The sequence below is a fragment of the Anser anser genome (assembly GCF_964211835.1).
Source record: "Anser anser genome assembly, chromosome: 9".
Lineage (NCBI taxonomy): Eukaryota > Metazoa > Chordata > Aves > Anseriformes > Anatidae > Anser > Anser anser.
The window spans coordinates 11362582-11382170 of NC_139729.1; the positions used below are offsets into that span (position 1 = coordinate 11362582).

Genomic DNA, 19589 nt, shown 5'->3' on the forward strand with positions numbered 1-19589 from the left:
AACCAGGCATCTGTGCAGGCCATGCCATAACCGTGAAAAAGCTAAGGGCCTGGGCAAGTACATCTGTCAGAAGTGCCATCTGATAATTGATGAGCAGCCGCTGATGTTTAGGAATGATTCCTACCATCCAGATCACTTCAACTGCACCCACTGTGGGTATGTTCTTGTATTTAAACCCTGCCAACAAAGGAGAGAGACAAACAGTACAGTCAGCAATGCAGCCCTTTCCAAGGCCTAAACTTCGCTGCCTTCACATTGTTGAACAAACAGACATTCTTTGAGGAAAAATGGAGACATTGGGAAAGCCCAGAACTGCAGTTTTATTTTTCTGTATGTTGTTCTTCTGTCCTGTACTGAAAATGATAACAGTTCCTTGGTGTGAACTTACATCAAAGGCCGTGTGCAGATTATAATCAAAGTGCTGTACAAAGATAGTATTTACCAGTCTACTCAAAATAGTTCCATTTTGCATTTCTGGATCGGAGAAAAAAAAAAAGACTTGGAGAGGTGTGTCTGTCTTCTGGCACAGTCTATTATTACCATGCTGATACCTGTCTGACATAAGTTACTTCTCAGAGAGGCAGTGTAACTGGAGCATAGTACTGCCCTTGTATGGGTAACAGTGCCGAGGAATAAGGTAAATTGGTTGCTGCTGACCACTACTGGAATAGTCCTTTTACCTGAGCTATCGCATTCAAAGAAGCTTGAGTCTTTGCATGACACAATATCATTGCATGTAAGTGCACCTCATATTTCTGCCAGAGTATCTAGCTGAAAACATGATACTCCATGTGTGTTCTCTTGTAGCAACCTGAGAAAGAAAATTTAGAAAAAAACAGTCAACAATAGCTGTATTTCGCTAGCTGAATTTAATGACGCAGTATTTACAGCATGAACATTGCCAAAATATATTAACTTTCAAGCTTAGTCTTCTGAGATATCATCTCAGGATTTAAGGAGCTTCACTTGGTGTTCTTACTTCAGGGACACGTTTGTGTTTTCAGGAAGGAGTTGACTGCTGAGGCCCGGGAACTGAAGGGAGAACTGTATTGCCTGCCCTGCCATGACAAGATGGGAATCCCCATCTGTGGAGCCTGCCGCAGGCCCATTGAGGGACGAGTGGTCAATGCTCTGGGAAAGCAATGGCATGTTGAGGTAAGGCTTCTCTGAATCTGAAATGTCCTTCAGGAACCATTTTGGAAGAGGACTACCGCTCTTTGGAAGCTGTAGATGATTATGTGATGTGTAACGTAAGAATTCAGACAGGAAGCAATTGCTTATGTTTCAGATTTTCTTCACCTTATGTCAGTGAATGAGTATAGCAGGTTCATCAGAATTGCACTGCAAACCTTCTTGCAGAATATGGTTCACAAAATAGCATTTACTTACTAACAAATTTAAATAATTATTTACCTGGATATACTAACGTATATTCTTTCCACCCCTAGTTAGAAGGTTTGTTACAATTTTAGAATTTGTAATGTAGGCAAAACCAGTGCAATTTTCACCTTTAAAGCCTTTTCAGGTCATTTTTTTCTATAACTTTCAGCTGAGTTGTCTCAGCTTGCTCTGAAGTTTTGTACTGATTTATGTTTTTGGTAACAAACCTCCCAAGGCTGAACTGTGAAAGAGATGCTGCTGCTCATTTGGACTGCATTCATACCAACCCTATTTTATGTTCCTGTTTCTTTTCTCTGAAACAAGCAAGATAATATTCCACAAGTCTATCAGTATAGACACAATGTGATTCCCTTTCAGCAGGTGTTCTACTTATCTTTAATGTAATTCTTAGTTACTAATAACAGACTAAATATTTCCTCTTTCTTCTCACTCTCATAATTTCCAGTCCCAGTTTTATTAAATCATTAAGTCTCCTTTACTGAGCTATGATTTGCAGACAGAACAGTACCCATGCAAATTTTTCCCTGGTGATGGAAAAGTCACATTGCTTGCCAGTGAGTCTTCTTTCTTTTACAGCATTTTGTTTGTGCCAAATGTGAGAAGCCATTCTTGGGGCACCGACACTACGAGAAAAAAGGACTGGCTTATTGTGAAACTCACTATAACCAGGTAAATTCTGTCATCTGTGCTGTAGGCACACACTCTGGCTGCCGAATGCTTTGGTAATCTCAATTGGTAGAGGCACACAGTATTAAGAAATTACTGAGATTTAACTGAAAAATATAGGTTTTCTTGGTAGATGTGAAAAGTGATGCTGAGAACAGAATAGAAATGTCTTGTGGAGTTTGATTTTTCTTTGTTCCATTGAGAGAAGAAATACTGACTATAGGTAGCAATTAAAATCCCTTTAATTCTACTCCAAAACTATTTGTATGGACTTCTTTGTTAATTACTGACTTCTGTGGGCCTGAAATTTTTGTTGTGCTGTCTAACGCGTAAGAAAAGTATGTTTCACAAGTCAACACAAATGTATTTTTACTGTACAGTGGGCAGCTATGAATTTGGTATTTTCTTCTCTCAGATAAGTTAGTCTCTTTCTTTTGTAAGAGATAAGTGTTACTGTTTTGAAAGTAGCTGTAGGTTTTGTTTTGGTGTTTATAGTTTAGCATCAGGAGATGTTTGTCTTCAATGAGTGTCATACTTTACAGATCCTGTAATACTCAAATTGTCCCATGTACAGGACTTTAAGATCACATAACAGTGGTAGAGTGTGAAGCATCAACAAAAAAGGTCTTGTAGTATTTAGTAGTATGAGATCCAAATGAACATAGAAAATTTGGCAAGTGTATGAGAAGTTATTCAGAAGACTTAAATTGGTATATCTGGGGGCTACTGCAATGTCTGGTAATTCACTAAGTAGAATTTAATGTTCCCACCAGCTGTGTGATTTGGGGAGCATGAGCAGTCAGTAACATGAGTTCCTGTTCTTATTTCTTTTGCTGTGCAGCTCTTTGGCGATGTCTGCTACAACTGCAGCCACGTGATAGAAGGAGATGGTAAGATTTGTTCCCTACTTGTTTTGGGTCGCTGTCCCTTTTCCATTTGTTCGTGCAGCTGTTGCAATCCCACAGTTGCAAGGCACAAGTGTTTCTTTACACATCTGGCCTCATTTGAATTTGGATACAAATCCAAATTCAAATAATCTGGCAGTTTCCTTTTATTTTGTGCTTTTGCTTTTGCAGTGGTATCAGCTCTTAACAAGGCCTGGTGTGTGAATTGCTTCTCCTGCTCCACCTGCAACATCAAGCTTACACTGAAGTAAGTCAGTGTTTATAGTTTGCCCCTGAGGCAGGGTATCAGCTTGGGGGTGCCATGAGCCAGTGCCCCTCTGAAGGGCGATGTACTACTGACCCACTGAGCAGTAATGCTTTTTCTCTGTGGGAGTGGGTATTTTCAATCCCTTGGATTTCAGAACTGCAAGAGAACTGGGACTCAACGTATTCTCTACTTTATTTTCCTTCTGTTCATGAAGGAAGAATCTGTTCTGTGAGAAGATTGAGTAAGAGGACAGCTCTACAGAAGGAAGGCTTTAAACTTTAAGTAACTGCCTGTCCTGAAATACCTGTAGCTTCCATGGCTCCTTAGTCTGTATGCTCCCCTCACTGACAGTACTTGCAATTGCTTAGATTAGCATAATATTTTCTTTCAGATTAGTTACCCCAAATATGTAGAAGAGGAATAGAAAACAAAGTGATCCTACATTTTCTTTTCTCAGGTTCAAACCCCTTAACCTGCTATGCTGGATTGGCCCTACCGGTCTTGCATATGAAGGAGCTCTAATTCATCACAAAGGGGACCTTTGAAATTATATTTCCATTCCAAGATAGCATTGCTATTCTAGGCTGTTAAGTACAAATGCATAGCAAAATCTTGCTCCTTACTAAGCTAGCAATACTGAAGACCCTCATTCCCTGATTAAAATCTCATCTTTATACTTGCATGAGCAGACAAGGAGGTGAGGTGTTTTACAAATGCAGTAGAAAGCAAGCAGCTGCATTTATGTAGATGCACACAGACTTGATTTAGTCAGGGATATAGTTTGAAAATAGTGCTTTAATAGCTCTCTGTTCTTTGTGTTAAAGGAATAAGTTTGTGGAGTTTGACATGAAGCCTGTATGCAAGAAATGCTATGAGAAATTCCCACTGGAGCTGAAGAAACGCCTGAAGAAGTTGTCAGAGCTGGCATCCAAGAAGGCACACCCCAAAGCTCTGGATTTAAACTCAGCTTAAACAGGTCTGTCAGTCTACTGACTGTACTCTTACAGTCATAAGATGCTGCTCACAGCAGCTATTGACGTCAGAGAGAACAAGTGAACTAAGAACAAGTGAAAGAACTAAGAACAAGTGAAACCAAAGATAAGTAGTACCTTCCCCTGCTTCTGGTAATGTGGCTTGCATCTTTACTATCCCTTTTCTCAAGCAATTTTCTATTAACACTGGCACAAAGAGCAGTTTACAGGCTGGTTATTAATTTGCTAATAACTTTTTTTGCCTTTGTTGAGCTGTACACAATCTTTCCTTCTTCAGCTGAACTGTACTTCTCTTTCCAGTCCTCTATAGTCTAAAGAATTTGGAAATACTGGTTGAGTGTAGGGGTGGAAGAAATGTGTGGTTTGCTCTTTTTTTTTGGTTAAAATATAAATATTTCTCTTCTTACCCTGGGCGAAGACTTTTTTTTTTTTTTTTTTAAATATCCAGGCAAATACTCTGAAAGCTGTCACTCCTTGCTACATGCAAGATGCAGTAGTCATTGTCCAGATTCCTCCTGAGCATATATGGATGCTGTACAGTCCTCCTGGTTTGCAGGTTTACTGAGTAAGCCCAGAAGCCAATAGTTATTGTACTTGATGGCATCTACATTGCCTACTTGTCTGAGTCAGGACCAATGATAAGGCAGCTGAAGAAGTTTTCTTTGCTGCTTCCCTATTCAACAGTAAGAAGATTGCAGTTACCAAGGCCAAGTCAGCTTCTTCAAAATAGTTGGGCTCTCCATAAGGAGGAGGTGGCTATGGAAAAGCACAATTATTTTTTTTTTTAGAAACTGACACTATAATTTTCTCAGTCTGTTCTCTACTACATCATGGGTACTAGAGCTTCCAGTGGTCAACACAAAGCATGTCCTGTCCACTGACACAGCTGATGTTTCTTGAGGCAGTGTGGCTAAAGCTGTAGTCATTCTTTTGCATGATGAAATCCAGTTTATAATATGGTATTAATTTAAGTGCTTCAGTTTCAAATCCAGTCCTTCTCACTTTTGAAAGGTGAGAATATACTCTTAGGTCACTATCCAGAAAGCGTAGTTACATGAAGGAATTTCTAATATTTAGAGTTGATAGCAGATGCAATTTTGTGGAGAAAAAATAGTAAATATTTTTCTTAAATTTTTCAACCAAGTAAGAGTTACCCATCAACTTTCTTCTTAAGACCTGAGTGTACTTAAAGAGAGGACCTCAGACTTCAATCTGTACCTCTTAAGAGTACAGTTTTGCTTCCAGGTTTCTTTCTGCTCCATAGTTTTCCCTGTCACTAGTGCAGTTTCACTGGTCCTACTGCCTCTGCTAGTACAACCCAAGGTGCTGAGAAGTGTATTGGTTTTGAACATTCTCAGTACTTCTTTAAGGGTGAGCCATCAGCAGAGCTGTTCTGAGTCCACCTGTGAGCTACTGAGACCTTTGAAGGTGTGTCCTGTGGTTTCCTGTGCTGAACTTAGCTGAGCAGCCTGAGAATCCCTTTCCATGAATATTTGGAGACTATCTGCCCTTTTTGCAAGGTGAACAGGATGGAAGGCACTGGAGGACTGCTGTCCCATGTGTGACTTAAATCTGCCAAAAAGTGTATCGTTTAGTAGGTCAAACGAAGAAAGCAGTTGGGTCTTGGCAGCACCCTGCAGCCCCAGGTGAATTAGTTAGCAAGAAATTAAAGCTTCCTCACTTTTGACGTGTATGAGCAGCAACTGGGTTGGGGCAATAAGCTGCCTTAAAATTGCCCTCACTGCCATCGTACTCTGCTCAGAATGGATCTACACGAGATGATAGCTAAAGCACTGATAGCTGTTAACATGCGTGCTGTAGCCACTACCCATGAAACTGCAGCAGCGATATATCGTAGCAGTGGTGAGAAATTCTGGTTAACTGTGTGCAGGTAAGAATCCCACCATCTCTTAGATACTGGCTTTCCTAATTCAATTTCCTTCAGCTGCTTTGCTTTTTTGTTGTCTTAATTTACCATAAGCTCTTAACTGGGGTATACTGCATCCACTGTAACACTATGAGGGGATAGGCTTTAATCTGATGGTAGAACTCTTGCATCGTCTTCTGACCAATGTGCACTGCAGATTACACTAATAGTAGCTGCTTTTGTCACTGCTTTAGGAGAACATGTGACTTGTGCCTGTTCTCTCACTAGCCTTTAAATGGTCTTTTAGTTAAGGGCACAAAGAGCAGCATGTCTTTTAGTGCAGTAGTATGTGGCCACTGAAAAGACTGGTCTTGTAAGCCTATTGTTTGGCATTTGGTTGACACAGTAAAGCACAAAACTTCAGATCTAGGTGCAATTCACTATGTTACGCAGATTCTTCTCAGCACAAAGCATGGAGGTCTGTTCCTATAATCTTAGTCACAGGCCACACCTAATGCCAAATCTGAGCAGCTGTGTGTCTTCAGCTTCCTGGGAAAATGGTGGAGGAACACAAAGCTGTATGCTTACTGGTAAATGCAGAATGGCTGGTTAACTAGCTGGCAGTAGGAAATACTCTTTTAGTGGCCACTCAAGTTCAGCAATGGAAAATGCATGCATGTAGAGGCAAATGGAATTACTACTGCAAGTAGAGATTTAGTGTGTCCTCTCACTTTGTCTCATGTTAGAAATTCAGTAGGCCAAATAAGCTTCAGCATTCAAAGGATAGTCGATATCATTTTCTTTCATAAGCTGTTCAGTTCTTTACAATCTGGATTTTGCCCTTCTCTTCAGAGCATTTCTCAAAATTAGTGGAGGGAAAAAATCATCATAGTCATTGATCTCTATAAGTAGCATATTGTGACGATATGTTAGCATCTCTTGAATTATTATTTTTTCACAATTACCTTTCTTATCCTGCCATGTGCAGAGATAGAATAATTAACGTTACTCCTGTACCTTTTGTGAGACAGTGGAATTGAGGGAGTAAGAGAAATAATTATAAATACTTTGAAGAAGTGCATCTTCCCTTTACCTTTTTGAGTCTACTTTTTTAGAAAATAAGTAGAACATAATGCAGACTTAAAAATTCTGCTTAGTGTGTTGACAGGCTGACATTTTTTTTTTTTTTTTAAATAAAGTCAAGGTCTTGGTCAGAAATAAGCTGCATGCTTTTTTCATTGCTGTAAATAGACATTCTGACCAAATTCATCCTACGTGTCATACCACTGGAGAGCATAGATTTATATCAAGGCTGAATTTGGCTCAGAAGTCTATACTGACTAAAAGCTGTTGTCTCATTACATACATTTATAGTTTACATTCATATTTATACTGAATTACAATGACTAATATTCACTGACTACACTTGAAAATGGTTATGCTTTTAAAAATCACAGCATGTGAAGCTTATTTGTATTAAAAGGGTATGTTAATCACTTGCTGTCTTTCTTCATGGCAAACTAATCTGCTATCTAGGGTTTGCATCCCAGCCTTTATTTTCACAACAGTCTGTGCAATGTATGCAAATGTCCAGCCTTCTGTACAGAGAGCTTCTAGATGTTGTGTGTTTTGTATTAGATGATGTGACTGACGCTTTTAAATCAGTGGTTAGATGGTGAAGGAATAGGTTGCAGACGAATGTAATAAATGCAGTTGCACTAGTCTGTAAAGCACCATTAAGTGCTAAGGATGGCACAGACTGAGTAAAAGAACTAGCAGCTATTAGTCATGGTTCAGGCCTTGATGATAAGTGTAGATTCTGCACAGTGTGGAGCTCTCGTTTTATCACACATTGCTTATGCTGTCTAACCTAACGTGACTGTGGATTGAAATACTGTAATACTATACCTGTTTGTGTTCCTGTAATAAAGTTAATTGTAATACATTTTAAATCTTTGCACAAAAAAAAAAAAAAGAAAACCAAGTTGTATATAGTACATTTACAATTGCAGTGCTGACCAGTGGAGCATTACACATCATGAGGAGCTCTGAGGATTGCCCAGATCTGATTCAATGTTGTGTTGTGTTGAATTTTTTGGATGTGTTGCTTCAATGGTGATGTGTTAATTGATGAAGTTGTGCAGAAAAGGGATATCATTCTCTTAGAGGTTATGCCGTACAAATTGTATTGCATATACAAAAAGTAGATGAGATGCTATGATCATTTACAGACTGTAGTGGACAGTTTAAGTTGCATCGATCTGGAGTGAATACTCACTTTTCATGTTGAAAAAGACATCGTGGTTGATTTTCTGCAGAGTTTATTTAAAAACCAGAAACAGTACATTTTGGATGCAAAATTTCTTTTTGCACAGGTGAAGTATTGAATGCTTCTCACTTACAGTCAGTTAGATCAGACATAAGATGACAAAACAACTCAAAAGTCATTAGTCTTAAAAAGTTTCCATTGCCAGCAATGGACATTACAGCAGGAATATCTAATTGCTTGCAAAATGATCAACTATTCTGACAAGTGTGGCACTCATTTATATGCACAAAGAGGATGGGGCTCTTCCCTGCCATGCATGTACAGAACTCCGAAACAAGGGAACCATTGTGCATACATTGGCAAATTAGTGAGAGATCTAGCGGAGCTGCTTTTCCAGCGCTGCCAGATTGTGTCTCAAGGAACTTGGTGTAAATGCTTTAAGACATGTCCATGTTTCACCACATGCAAAGGAGGGCTTGTCACTGAGGAATGGCTGCTTGTTCTCTGGTGGGGTAAGCATCTAGGCTTACTGTCACTGCGGTACAGATGCTTTACGTGCTCTGGTTCCTGACGGTTCAACGCTGTGTTTTTACTAAGGTCTGTGAACAAGCGCTGAATCAAATTACCACTCAGTGCCTGAAGCAGGAAACAGCTTTAATTTTGCTTGATCTTTTCTACCATTCTTGTCTTGTGAATGAGTGTCTGCATAACTCCAAGCTGAGAACATTTCTATATAGCAGAAATATGTCTCTTTTCAACAGATATCTGTTAGACTGCGTTCTTCAGTTCTAATTTGCACTGAATAAGCATATCTATAACTTGAAATAGGAGCAACTGAGTAGAAGTAATGGGCCCAAAATCCAGATCCATTTCAGAGTTTGTTTATGCTTAATAGAAATTGCGGAGTAGAAAGCAATTATTAGTTTCTGAGTGTTTTATGAATTGTTGGAGAAAGAAAACAATTTAACCAAGGCAGTGATAAACTAGTGGACAGCCCACTAATTTTGCATCACACAGGAGTGACATTTATATTGTGACAGTAAATGGTTGTCATAGTCTACTGTAACTTCAGTACATAATCTAGTGGTAAAAGGATGAAAAACGTTATCTTGCCTTTCAGGCTGTCCAATTATCCTTCTACTAAAGGGCATTTATCCACTTTTAGAATTTCCAGTACGAAGGAAAAGATGTTACCTTTATTTGCAAATTATGCATTTGGTGAGAGTGTAGGAAACTAAGGGGGCTTTTCTGTCCAAAAGGAAAAAAAATCTGTTAATGTGTCTCTCTCTTTGAAAATGGAGGAGATCTGGAGTATTAGATTAAAATAGAGCTAAATGTTCTCTGAATCCAAAGACTGAATGGAATTCTAATACTACACCTAAGAAAGAGAAGTGCTGAAGATATTTGAAAGCACGTGCTCTGTGGAGCTTCTCTTGTGGTAATATTTCAGCAGCACAGTTCAAATTCAGTGTGTGATCAGAAAACTGATCAGCAAGATTAATATTTTTTAAATAGTTTTTCTTCTGGGAGATGAAATTACAGGTAGTTTGGCACTGATGTAGGTCATGGATTCTGTTTTTGCTTTCAGGCTGGGAGGCTCTTTTGCTTGTTTACAGCATTCATTAGCACACGTACATAGGATGTTAATAGGTCATCCATTTTGTAACCCTGTCAGAAAAGAAAGAAATCTTAAGTCTCTCAAATAGCCCCATAAGCAAAAATAACTGTCATTTCCTCTCTGTTTGACCTTCTTAGATACTTTACTGCATGGATGATGTCTATTCCAACAGCTATTACTGGTTTTATAATTATTTATCTATTCCTCCCTCCAGTCTTCCTTTCATAGATACAGAAAAGTTTACAGAGCACAGCTCTACTGTCATTGTTATATCCTTGTCATTCAAACCGAAATTTGACACTATAGCTTGACATTGTACTTAGGAATCCAAGGGTTTCTGTGAGAGAAGTTAGACCTTAAGTGTTTTAAAGTTTTCTTCACAATTTTACCTTTTACCTTTAAATATCAATACAATGATGCTTGTCTGAGTCTGAACAGTCTGAAAACAGTTCTTAAAGAGTCGGTACCATTCATTTAAAAGAGGAAAACCTTACAAGATGTCATTGTTGTATAGCAGATTAAACCACAGAAGATGAAAATCCTCTTAGATAGTTTTGTGGATAAGTGCAGTCGTTTGTTTTTCCCAAACAGAGAGAATTTTGATGTATGGGAAAAACTTGGGAATTTACTATTTTTCTTCATTTCTGTGGCTTGCTTTTTGCATCAGATAGCATTGCATAGCACCGAACTGGTTCTAAACTGCAGTTATACTGACATTAACAGTAAATGTTTTTGTATCTGCACTGGTTTTAATGGTCTGTTTTGGCATTACTGTTCTGTAACAGGTCTGGATTTAAAAGAAAAAAATAGGAGGCTCTTGTCTGTAATTTAACAAAATCCTTACCAGAGATGTCTCACATAAGATCCGGTTTCCTCGTACCAGGTTCCCTATTGTCATGTGAAAGTACGTGCTCCCACTGCTCCAATTGGAGATTTTGTTAAAGGGATAAACTGTTAAAATTTCCTGTAAGGAGAAACAAACCGATTTAACTGAATTGTACAATGTTTCTCAAATGAATATAGGCTGTTATATACAAAAACCTGTAGAGCAAAAGCATTGTATGCAGTGGATCAAGGTAGGTCTCGCATCCACACTAGTGGTATATGGTATTCTCACCACGCAGGTGTGTCTTAATCACTCTAAGGGACTTCCTCTTATTATGCGTTTTTTTTTTCCTTCCTTATCCTACTGCCATCGTATTTGCAATAATCTAAAACTCACTGGATATTTATTCTCTTATGAAAAGCAAATAGTGATACTTATAAATGTTTTTGCCTGGGAGCCTGGTAAGACCAGACAGTTTGGCTAGGTTAGAGGGCTGGTAAACACCATCATTTGACATGATCTTTTAGATAGCTTGTGTTTCCTGCAGAGCATTTTTCTGAAGCAGGCTCCCTAGTATATCATCCATCAACCTGATGCTACCATTTTGTGTAGGTCCATCATTATAACCATCTCTTTTTTCAGAGACACTCTACACTGTTCCCTTTTCAGTGCAGAAACTGCAAAGAAGTGATCTGAGGCTATAACATTTTCTTCAGTTTGTCACAAAAAATGAGTAGAGGGACTGGACTCTATCCTCTTCTAACACTGAGGTCCTGTTGCTGTCTCTAAATTAGGAGTGTCAGTGAAACCCTTGTTTAGATTCTTGAGAAGCAACTGTTACCTTTGTCTTCTGATGCATCAATGAGACTCCTTGCTTGTTGATTGCAATCAGCACAATATCTGGGAAATTTGGCTCGGAGGTTTGCTATAAATGAGCAACAGAGCAGAAAATAAACACAAAATGTGAAAAAATTATCTGTATTAGGTGTGGTGACACACGTAACGGCGCCCAGCACTGCTTGTTCTCTTTGCCAAATAAACACTGAAACTTGAAGCTCTTCAGTATTATGTAACTATTGCTAAGGATGAATTTTCTTGGTGTATAATTATGACTTGAGATACGTAACTCACTGCTATAAAAGCAGAATCAGGTCCATTATTTCCTAGGCTGATAGTAGGCTTAATGGTTGGTTGCAGATTAGTCTGGTAGGAGCGTAATGAGGAGAAATTAAAGGTAAAAAAGGGGGAATGATCCCTGAAGGTATACAGAGTCAGACCCCAGAAACAGGAGATTGGGCAGCATTTTGTTGTGGAGAACAATGACAAGACAGTATCTACATAACTCTCCCCCCGCCCCCATTTGCTATGTAGTCATAATATTGGGTATTACAACTGGATATAATGGTATTTGTACTACCACTGTGTTTTACAACTGGTCATTCCTCAACAGTGCATGTAGCAGCATGATTTCTTTGCAGTGTACTCCTACGTTTGGCACTTCTGCCCCTTCCAGAACCAGAACAATACAGCCAGTAAGTAACAAGCATTGTTCCGAAGGGATAAAGTAGTTATCTCCCCACTTTCAAGGAACCGCATTTTCCTCAGGGTATGATGGGAACCCAGTTTTATAATGAATTCTCACACAGATACTTTATTATGGTCCATCCATATCTCCTAGTGCTGGTCTACTACCAAAGCTGTTCATACAGGCCTTTAAACCTACCTTCACCTCAAAGAAGGCTGATCCAAACGTTGGCCACCGGTATATTATTTTCAAGAAGGCAATCTTGGCCTCGTCCACAGTTTTTTCTTCATGTTTGCTATATGCTGCAATAATGCTCTGTTTAGAAGAAAAGATACACAGCCGAGTCAGCTGGAGACAGGCACGTTTCCACTGTCTAGCATTAGCACTAGAGAAGGCATCAGACCATCAGCAAGGTCAGTCTTGTGCCCACAGCAACAGAAGACCATGAAAATCAGTTGCCTACCATGCCATGGGGCAAAGTGGGGCCAGAACTTCCCCAGCGTTTCTTACTAATGAGTTGTGTGAAGGAAGTCCAAGAGCTCAAGGGAACAGATTCCAGGGCAGAGAGGTGGTACTAGTGTTCCTGGCAGACATAGATCTCATTTTCTACTGAAACATTTAGGGGGGACCCTCCCTCTGTTTTTGAAGTATGTGCTGAAGCTTTCTTGCCTTTTGGTGAAGAAAAGAGCCTTTTGCTGTGAGTAGCATGTACACAGTGCAAGGTCACTGATTTGCTGGCCAACCTTTTAAATATTTAGCATGTCTTAATTTTCGGTTTCTGTACAAGGTCCTCAAATCACCATGCCCATCACTGACTTTCAATATCTAACTCTTCTTCTGGACATAGACAAGAGATTAATATCTCCAAGAAAAATGCACATCTCAAAGCAGTCCCAGGCATGCAGATATCTTTCAAAGGTTTGGTAGAGATGATGACTGCATCTAGATCATAAGTGGCAAAACAGCATCACTCTACAGTGCTTTCAAAGATTCAAATCAAAAAAGTAGTGTGGATTGATGTATTTCTTCTCTCATAAAGCTCTATCAAAGTAGTAAGAATAATAAAAGCCTTAAGAAGTGCTTTTTCTTACCTTCTTCCACTCATCTGCTGAGATTGCTCGGAGCAGATTGTCTGGCACCAGCTCCTTCAGGATTTTGGGGATGATTGCCAACTGTGTGCGGTCATTGTTAAAGCGCACTTTATAAATCAACCCTGCCAGCTGGACAGCTTCGTCCTTGGAACATTTGTGGTAGCCTCTGAGGTACTTTGGCAACTCCTGGAAAAGACATGCTCTGAATCCAGACAGAAAGGGCTGAAGCAAACACTGACTTATGCATACTAAAACTGTGAGGTCAGGGTGTGGGTCTCACCAAGCACATTCCAAGGGCATTCCAAGAACTTTTGGCTCCTTCTGGAGTTTCTCCATACAGTCATGGAGGAAAATGAGCATGTCCAAGGAACAATTAGGTTAAGGAGCTGTGCTCTTGACATAACTGTATAGCTAAGGCATGAACAATAAAACGTAAATCTGCTTCGGAGCCTGAACTGTGCTTCCCAGAGGTGTTCCTCCGGAGGCTTTATAATGTAGGCCTTGGTGAGTGAGAGGGTAATACTCCGGCAGGCTTACTTTTTCAGGAGTATTTCTTGGCTTATTGCTGATACATTTACACTTTAGGGAGCTGGTTACCTGGTGGTAATGAAAAATTGAATCAGCTTTCAGGTCCTTCCCAGGAGTTACGTTCAACCACAGCTTTCTCATGAAGTACACTTCATAAGCCACAGACATAGCAGCCCCTAAGGAAACAACATCTTGTCATTGTCCTCTGTATCACTGTAGAGTTCCACAGTGAGTGGAACTCCAGTTGTGAGTTTCTTCAGAAATACAGTTCTGCATTTAATAACAACAAAATTACAAACAACAACAACAGCAAAAACAGCACAGAAAAGGACATTTTAGATGGCCAAGGAATTGTGGCTAATTGTCAGTTCCTGGACACCCATCATGCAGTGATCTGAGGTGCAGCATTAGACTCTTCAGAGGTGGATGAATAATTGAGGGTCCCAACAATATGAGTGTTTGTTATTTCTTGCTGCTCGTGACAGCTATTTGCTGATCTTCAGCACACTTGAATTCTGTTACAGTGATGCTGGTACATTCCCCAGTGGATGTGTTTACAGAAATGAACTGTGATTTAGTGCACTGACATCTTTATGCTGTGTTTTTCAGAGATCCTAACAGCTGCATCAGGTGTGGGGAGAAGAGGGAAGCTAGAAAGTCTCTTAGATACCTAGTGCTTCTGGAAGTTGAACGTCACTGTCCTGAAATAAGCAAATGTCAGGGTCAATGAATATGAAATTTGAAGGGAGTTTGAGTTTGCTGTAGATTTCAAAATGTAAGTTATACATGGGGGTGAAGTGGAAAGAATTGCTGTCATTACTGTTATATTTTTTTATGCTAAAAACACATTCCTCTAGCAATACAACTTGTGGTCTGGTTATCACCAGGTAGTAATGCAGACAGCAATTTTCTAATGACCGAAGGAATGGGAATGACACTTTGTAAAGAACCTATTTACATGTATTGGCTGATACCTGATCTGGCAATGTATGAGCCTTGAATCATAAGCAGGATCAATCTATCTAACTTGCATACATCCAGATGTGTGTTTTGGATGCAACAAGTCAAAGAATAATTTGTACCAATTTAAAATCTATGCAGAGATCCTCAGACAAGATATTCTGGTGTTTCTGACAGCCAGTGGCTGGCTGCATGAGGTCACTGGATCTTAATGCTTGTGCAGGCAGGAACTGTGTATGTACAAACAAAAATGGTACTAAGACAACCTTGTCACACATTTGGCAAGATGGAATAACCCCTACTGAGTAAATTTGCTGCTTTTCCAGTTCAACACATCATTTCACACAGGTTCTTGTCATGCTGGTACTCCCCTTACCATCTTTCACTGGTTTATTCCTCCTGTTCCAATCTGTCACCTGCCTTAGCGAGTCAAAGAAATAGTCTGCTTCATTCTGACTGATCACCTGGAAGACACCAAGCAACGAAGGGGAGAAAAGAAGGATTAGTAGATTGTATAAAATACTACCTGTGCCCACATACGCAAATATTTTCTTTCCCTTTCTACAGCAAGACAGCACGATTACAGCAGGAAAGACGGAGGCAAGGGGAAACAAGTGGAGAAACAGGAGAAGGAAGAGGGCTTACATGATTTCCGTTTCACATGGGAAGGTTTATTCCATCTTCTGTTGCTTTTTTCCTTCCAACCTCCTTACTGAAGTCAAGCTGAAGATGCCTACCTTATCCTAGCTATCTCATAATAAAATATTGACAGATACTGGGTTCCTCTTCTCAGGAACACAGCACATCAGAAACTCCCTGTGCTTGGACTCAGTATTGCTTTTGCCACGATCACAATCCTCAAGCAGTTCCAGAGAGAAGAGACCTCTCAGCAAAGCAGCCTACCCAGACTTCAGGGAAGGCAAGATTTGAGAAACTAGAGAGCAATGACTGGTGCTGGTCAGCCACTGCTTTCCCTAAGACTAGTGAGTACTGCAGGTGTACAGCGTATCTCTTGGGAAAGCCTGAGTTCAGAAAGGCTGAATCCAGCAGTATGCAACATGCAGTTTGCTACCATCCTAGCAGCTGCAAGAAAAGCTATGTCCTCTGCTTTTAGTACCACATGTGTACCGGTAGACTGATAGAAACTCTGCCTCTCCATCCAGCTTCTTCAGGAGACTCAAGTGTCAAGTGCTAGAATTTCTAGACTAGGTTGTATCCCTTCAGCATGACAGAAGCAGTAATGACTGGCTCTGTTGCTTCACTTCATATATGGTTACTTAGGTAGCCTGGAGGAGAAGTAAGAGAGGAAGAGGGGGTCTGGCTACCCTGCCATAGCTGAGAAAAGTTACCTTGTCTGCAATCTTGACAAAGAGGCTGAAGCCTTCCCAGGAGCTCAGCTGTAATTTGGAAGCGATGTTCTGACACAGAGTCCGGATTTTGGTATTTGTTCCCACATCAAATGTCTGTGAGATAACAAGACTTTAGTCACAATGAGGAGAGGAACAAGTAAGGACACTGAACATCTTGAAACGTGTTCCTGCATAAATACATCATGGCTGGGAAAATGGTCAAGGCCGGGAAAACAAGTAAGTTCTCACCTCTTCTGTTTCATTGGGGAAGCAAATCTTGTGTGAGATCTTGGTGTTGTTCTGTAAGATGGCCTCAACCTCCACAGGATGAGGTGCCCACTTCCTGGAGCCACTCCTGGAAAACGCCACCACCAACATAAGAGAGATCAGTGCTGGATGTTTTAGGAGTTAAATGGTGTTTCTTCCAAACAACAGATTCCATTTAAAATGCTTAGCTCTGTGACATGGGGAGGGCTCTAATGGACCTGTGCCCCAGTGCAAATTCATTGTATTAGGAGCAGAAACTGAGGAGCTTATTAGCATGTATATTACAAGGCTGTTCTACTCTGCAAGGAGGCTGTATGAATAAGGCACCGTCCTACCCAGTACCAGCAATCCTGTGTATTCAGCAGCTGTTTTCCTTACTGTTACTGAAGTGTGAAGATAGTGGCCATTTTATTTTAACTCTTGCATCAGCTAAAAAATTTGCATACAGATATAAAATGAATATTACAGCTCAGGATACAAGTGTTGGAAAAGTTTGGACAGCTGCTCTAAGCATTATGGTTTATACAAGAACTGGCATGTAATCACTGACTCATGAGGTGCTGAAGCTGCACAGTCCCAGTTCATTGAAATTATATCTCAGAATAGAGCTGTCCTTTAACCAGAGGAACTGGGCCTAGAGTAGGAGTCATGCAAAAGCCTTGGTATGGTTAAAGCGAGGACAAGCCTAGCACGTTACCTTCCAGGGCTGGTCTTTTCCTGTCCTCAGTGGCATAGGGCAGGCTGTTGGGAGATGTTACATACTGTAGCTTTCTGCACCAAACTCTTCTCTCACATGGAGTCAAGCTCTTAGGAAGAGAGCTTAGTCTGGCATCCAGCTTTAGTTATGTAGTTTTGGAAACACTTTTTTCCCCAATCAATGAAGTAGCAGTTGGAGAAGGAAAACCTGACTGTAAACCCAAGTTGAACAGTATGTGTTCTGGTACTGCACAGGCCCTGTATGGACTGTGGACATTGCCATCTATTCCTGGACATGCTGCAGAGGGAGGCCACAGGAGACCAAGGATGTGCAGCAGCTGGGCTGGAGGCACAGGGCCATCTTCCCTTGCAGCCTCAGCTAGGAATTCATTGCTAAAGAAATAGCTGCTTAACACCCATCAGAATGCTCTCTGTTTCCCTAGCCAGGAGTCTGGGGATGAAGCAGTAAAGCTTCGTGTTTGTGGAGGAAAAGGTGTACCTAAGGGCTCAGTTGGCTTCCACTCTGTGTAATTGTAGGTCAGTCCTTTGAGCTGTCTGCTCACCCCTTTCCAAGGAAAGCAGGTTACTCATAGGGAGAAAAAATAAGAGTGGGTGCAGGAAAGCAAATGCTCTCAGAAAACAACATTTTGTCTTCGTTCCTCTTCCCCTCCCCCAGACTCCAGATCTGGGGCAGTTTAGCAAAAAGATCTCTCCTCCAAAATAGTCCATTATGCTTTCCTCTCCCTGGTTCACCACTCTAAAGAAGCTCTATACAGCTCAACAGGGCTTAGAGCATGAATAGCATATGATATAGGAAGGTGGGAAATTTTCAGTCTTCTCCATGGAAAGAATAATGAATAGCATTCCTCGCCATGCATTTTTTCATGCATTTCAAAGGCACATTCATTGTGCAGTGACATTTCTCCAGCAGTGCCAAAACTCATCCACTGCAAGGGGGGCAGCCACTGTGTTAGCAAATTCCTTTCAGTTTGCGTTACTGGACTTTTCTTTTAATTCTTGTAGCTCATCACTGTCTAAGGAGTAGCACTGCCATATGGCCATGCGAAGTGGCTTCCACTCCCAGCAACACAGAAATGATGGCCCTTGCATCGCACTGAATTGCACCCATCATGCAGAGCTGCAGAGCTTGGGAAGCACCATGGGCTGGACGCCCTGCTGCTCCAGCCCTCACCAGGACAAGGGTAATGCTTAGCACTCTGAGAAGTGCCCTGGTGTGAACAACCATGGAAGTCTCAGGGCTTTGCTCATTTGTGTTTCTTCAGAGAAAAGAAACTGACTGTGTTGATCTTTTCCCGGCATGGATCTGCTTTACTTCACAGAAAACCAACAGCCACATTAACACTCTGCAGATCTCAGTGACTTCACTGGTGTCACTCCACTGAAGTAAAACTTAGTATTTTACTCATCACATGAGTAAAATGTAGTATTTTTAGCTGCAAATGTGCAGATCTGTGCTACTGAGATTCAACAAAATCAAGACTAATCCTCAGGCACATACGAGGGAGGTAAGGACATGCTGCCTCACCAAAGGAGAGCAAGGTCAAGACCTCATCAGTGACGCCTCAGGATTTCATTTCACAGAATCATCTAGGTTGGGAGAGACCTCCAAGATCACCCAGTCCAACCTCTGACCTAACACTAACAAGTCCCCCACTAAACCATATCACTAAGCTCTACATCTATACGTCTCTTAAAGACCTCCAGGGATGGTGACTCAACCACTTCCCTGGGCAGCCCAGTCCAATGCCTAACAACCCTTTCGGTAAAGTTCTTCCTAACATCCAACCTAAACCTCCCCTGGCGCAACTTCAGCCCATTCCCCCTCATCCTGTCACCAGGCACGTGGGAGAATAGACCAACCCCCACCTTGCTACAGCCTCCTTTAAGGTACCTGTAGAGAGTGATAAGGTCGCCCCTGAGCCTCCTCTTCTCCAGGCTGAACAACCCCAGCTCCCTCAGCCGCTCCTCGTAAGACTTGTTCTCCAGACCCCTCACCAGCTTCGTTGCCCTTCTCTGGACTCTCTCGAGCACCTCCATGTCCTTCTTGTAGCGAGGGGCCCAAAACTGAACACAGTACTCGAGGTGCAGCCCCACCAGAGCTGAGTACAGGGGGACAATCACTTCCCTAGACCTGCTGGCCACACTGCTTCTTATGCAAGCCAGGATGCTGTTGGCCTTCTTGGCCACCTGAGCACACTGCTGGCTCATATTCAGCCGACTATCAACCAATACTCCCAGGTCCTTCTCCGCCAGGCAGCTTTCCAACCACTCATCTCCCAGCCTGTAGCGCTGCTTGGGGTTGTTGTGCCCCAGGTGCAGGACCCGGCACTTGGCCTTGTTGAACTTCATACAGTTAAATTT

General features: G+C 41.1%; 2 protein-coding genes across 5 annotated transcripts in view; one reads left to right on the forward strand and one right to left on the reverse strand.

The window, feature by feature from the left end:
* LIMS2 (LIM zinc finger domain containing 2) overlaps positions 1–8058 on the forward strand; it is a 33366-nt gene extending 25308 nt beyond the window's left edge. For all 4 annotated transcript variants that reach the window (XM_083849413.1, XM_083849412.1, XM_083849414.1 and 1 more), the window contains 6 exons: positions 7–156; positions 1005–1155; positions 1978–2070; positions 2909–2957; positions 3144–3219; positions 4044–8058. In XM_083849413.1, the coding sequence (XP_083705539.1) occupies positions 7–156; positions 1005–1155; positions 1978–2070; positions 2909–2957; positions 3144–3219; positions 4044–4191 (667 nt within the window). In that variant the 3' untranslated portion in view covers positions 4192–8058. The remainder of the gene's footprint in view (positions 1–6; positions 157–1004; positions 1156–1977; positions 2071–2908; positions 2958–3143; positions 3220–4043) is intronic.
* The window catches only part of MYO7B (myosin VIIB), a 57530-nt gene continuing 45646 nt past the window's right edge, over positions 7706–19589 (reverse strand). Inside the window, exons 41-49 of the mRNA XM_083849369.1 lie at positions 16494–16599; positions 16245–16358; positions 15272–15359; positions 14005–14111; positions 13408–13593; positions 12515–12631; positions 11633–11716; positions 10810–10929; positions 7706–10015 (exon numbers count right to left, since the gene is read on the reverse strand). Of these exons, the coding sequence (XP_083705495.1) occupies positions 9932–10015; positions 10810–10929; positions 11633–11716; positions 12515–12631; positions 13408–13593; positions 14005–14111; positions 15272–15359; positions 16245–16358; positions 16494–16599 (1006 nt within the window). The 3' untranslated portion in view covers positions 7706–9931. The remainder of the gene's footprint in view (positions 10016–10809; positions 10930–11632; positions 11717–12514; positions 12632–13407; positions 13594–14004; positions 14112–15271; positions 15360–16244; positions 16359–16493; positions 16600–19589) is intronic.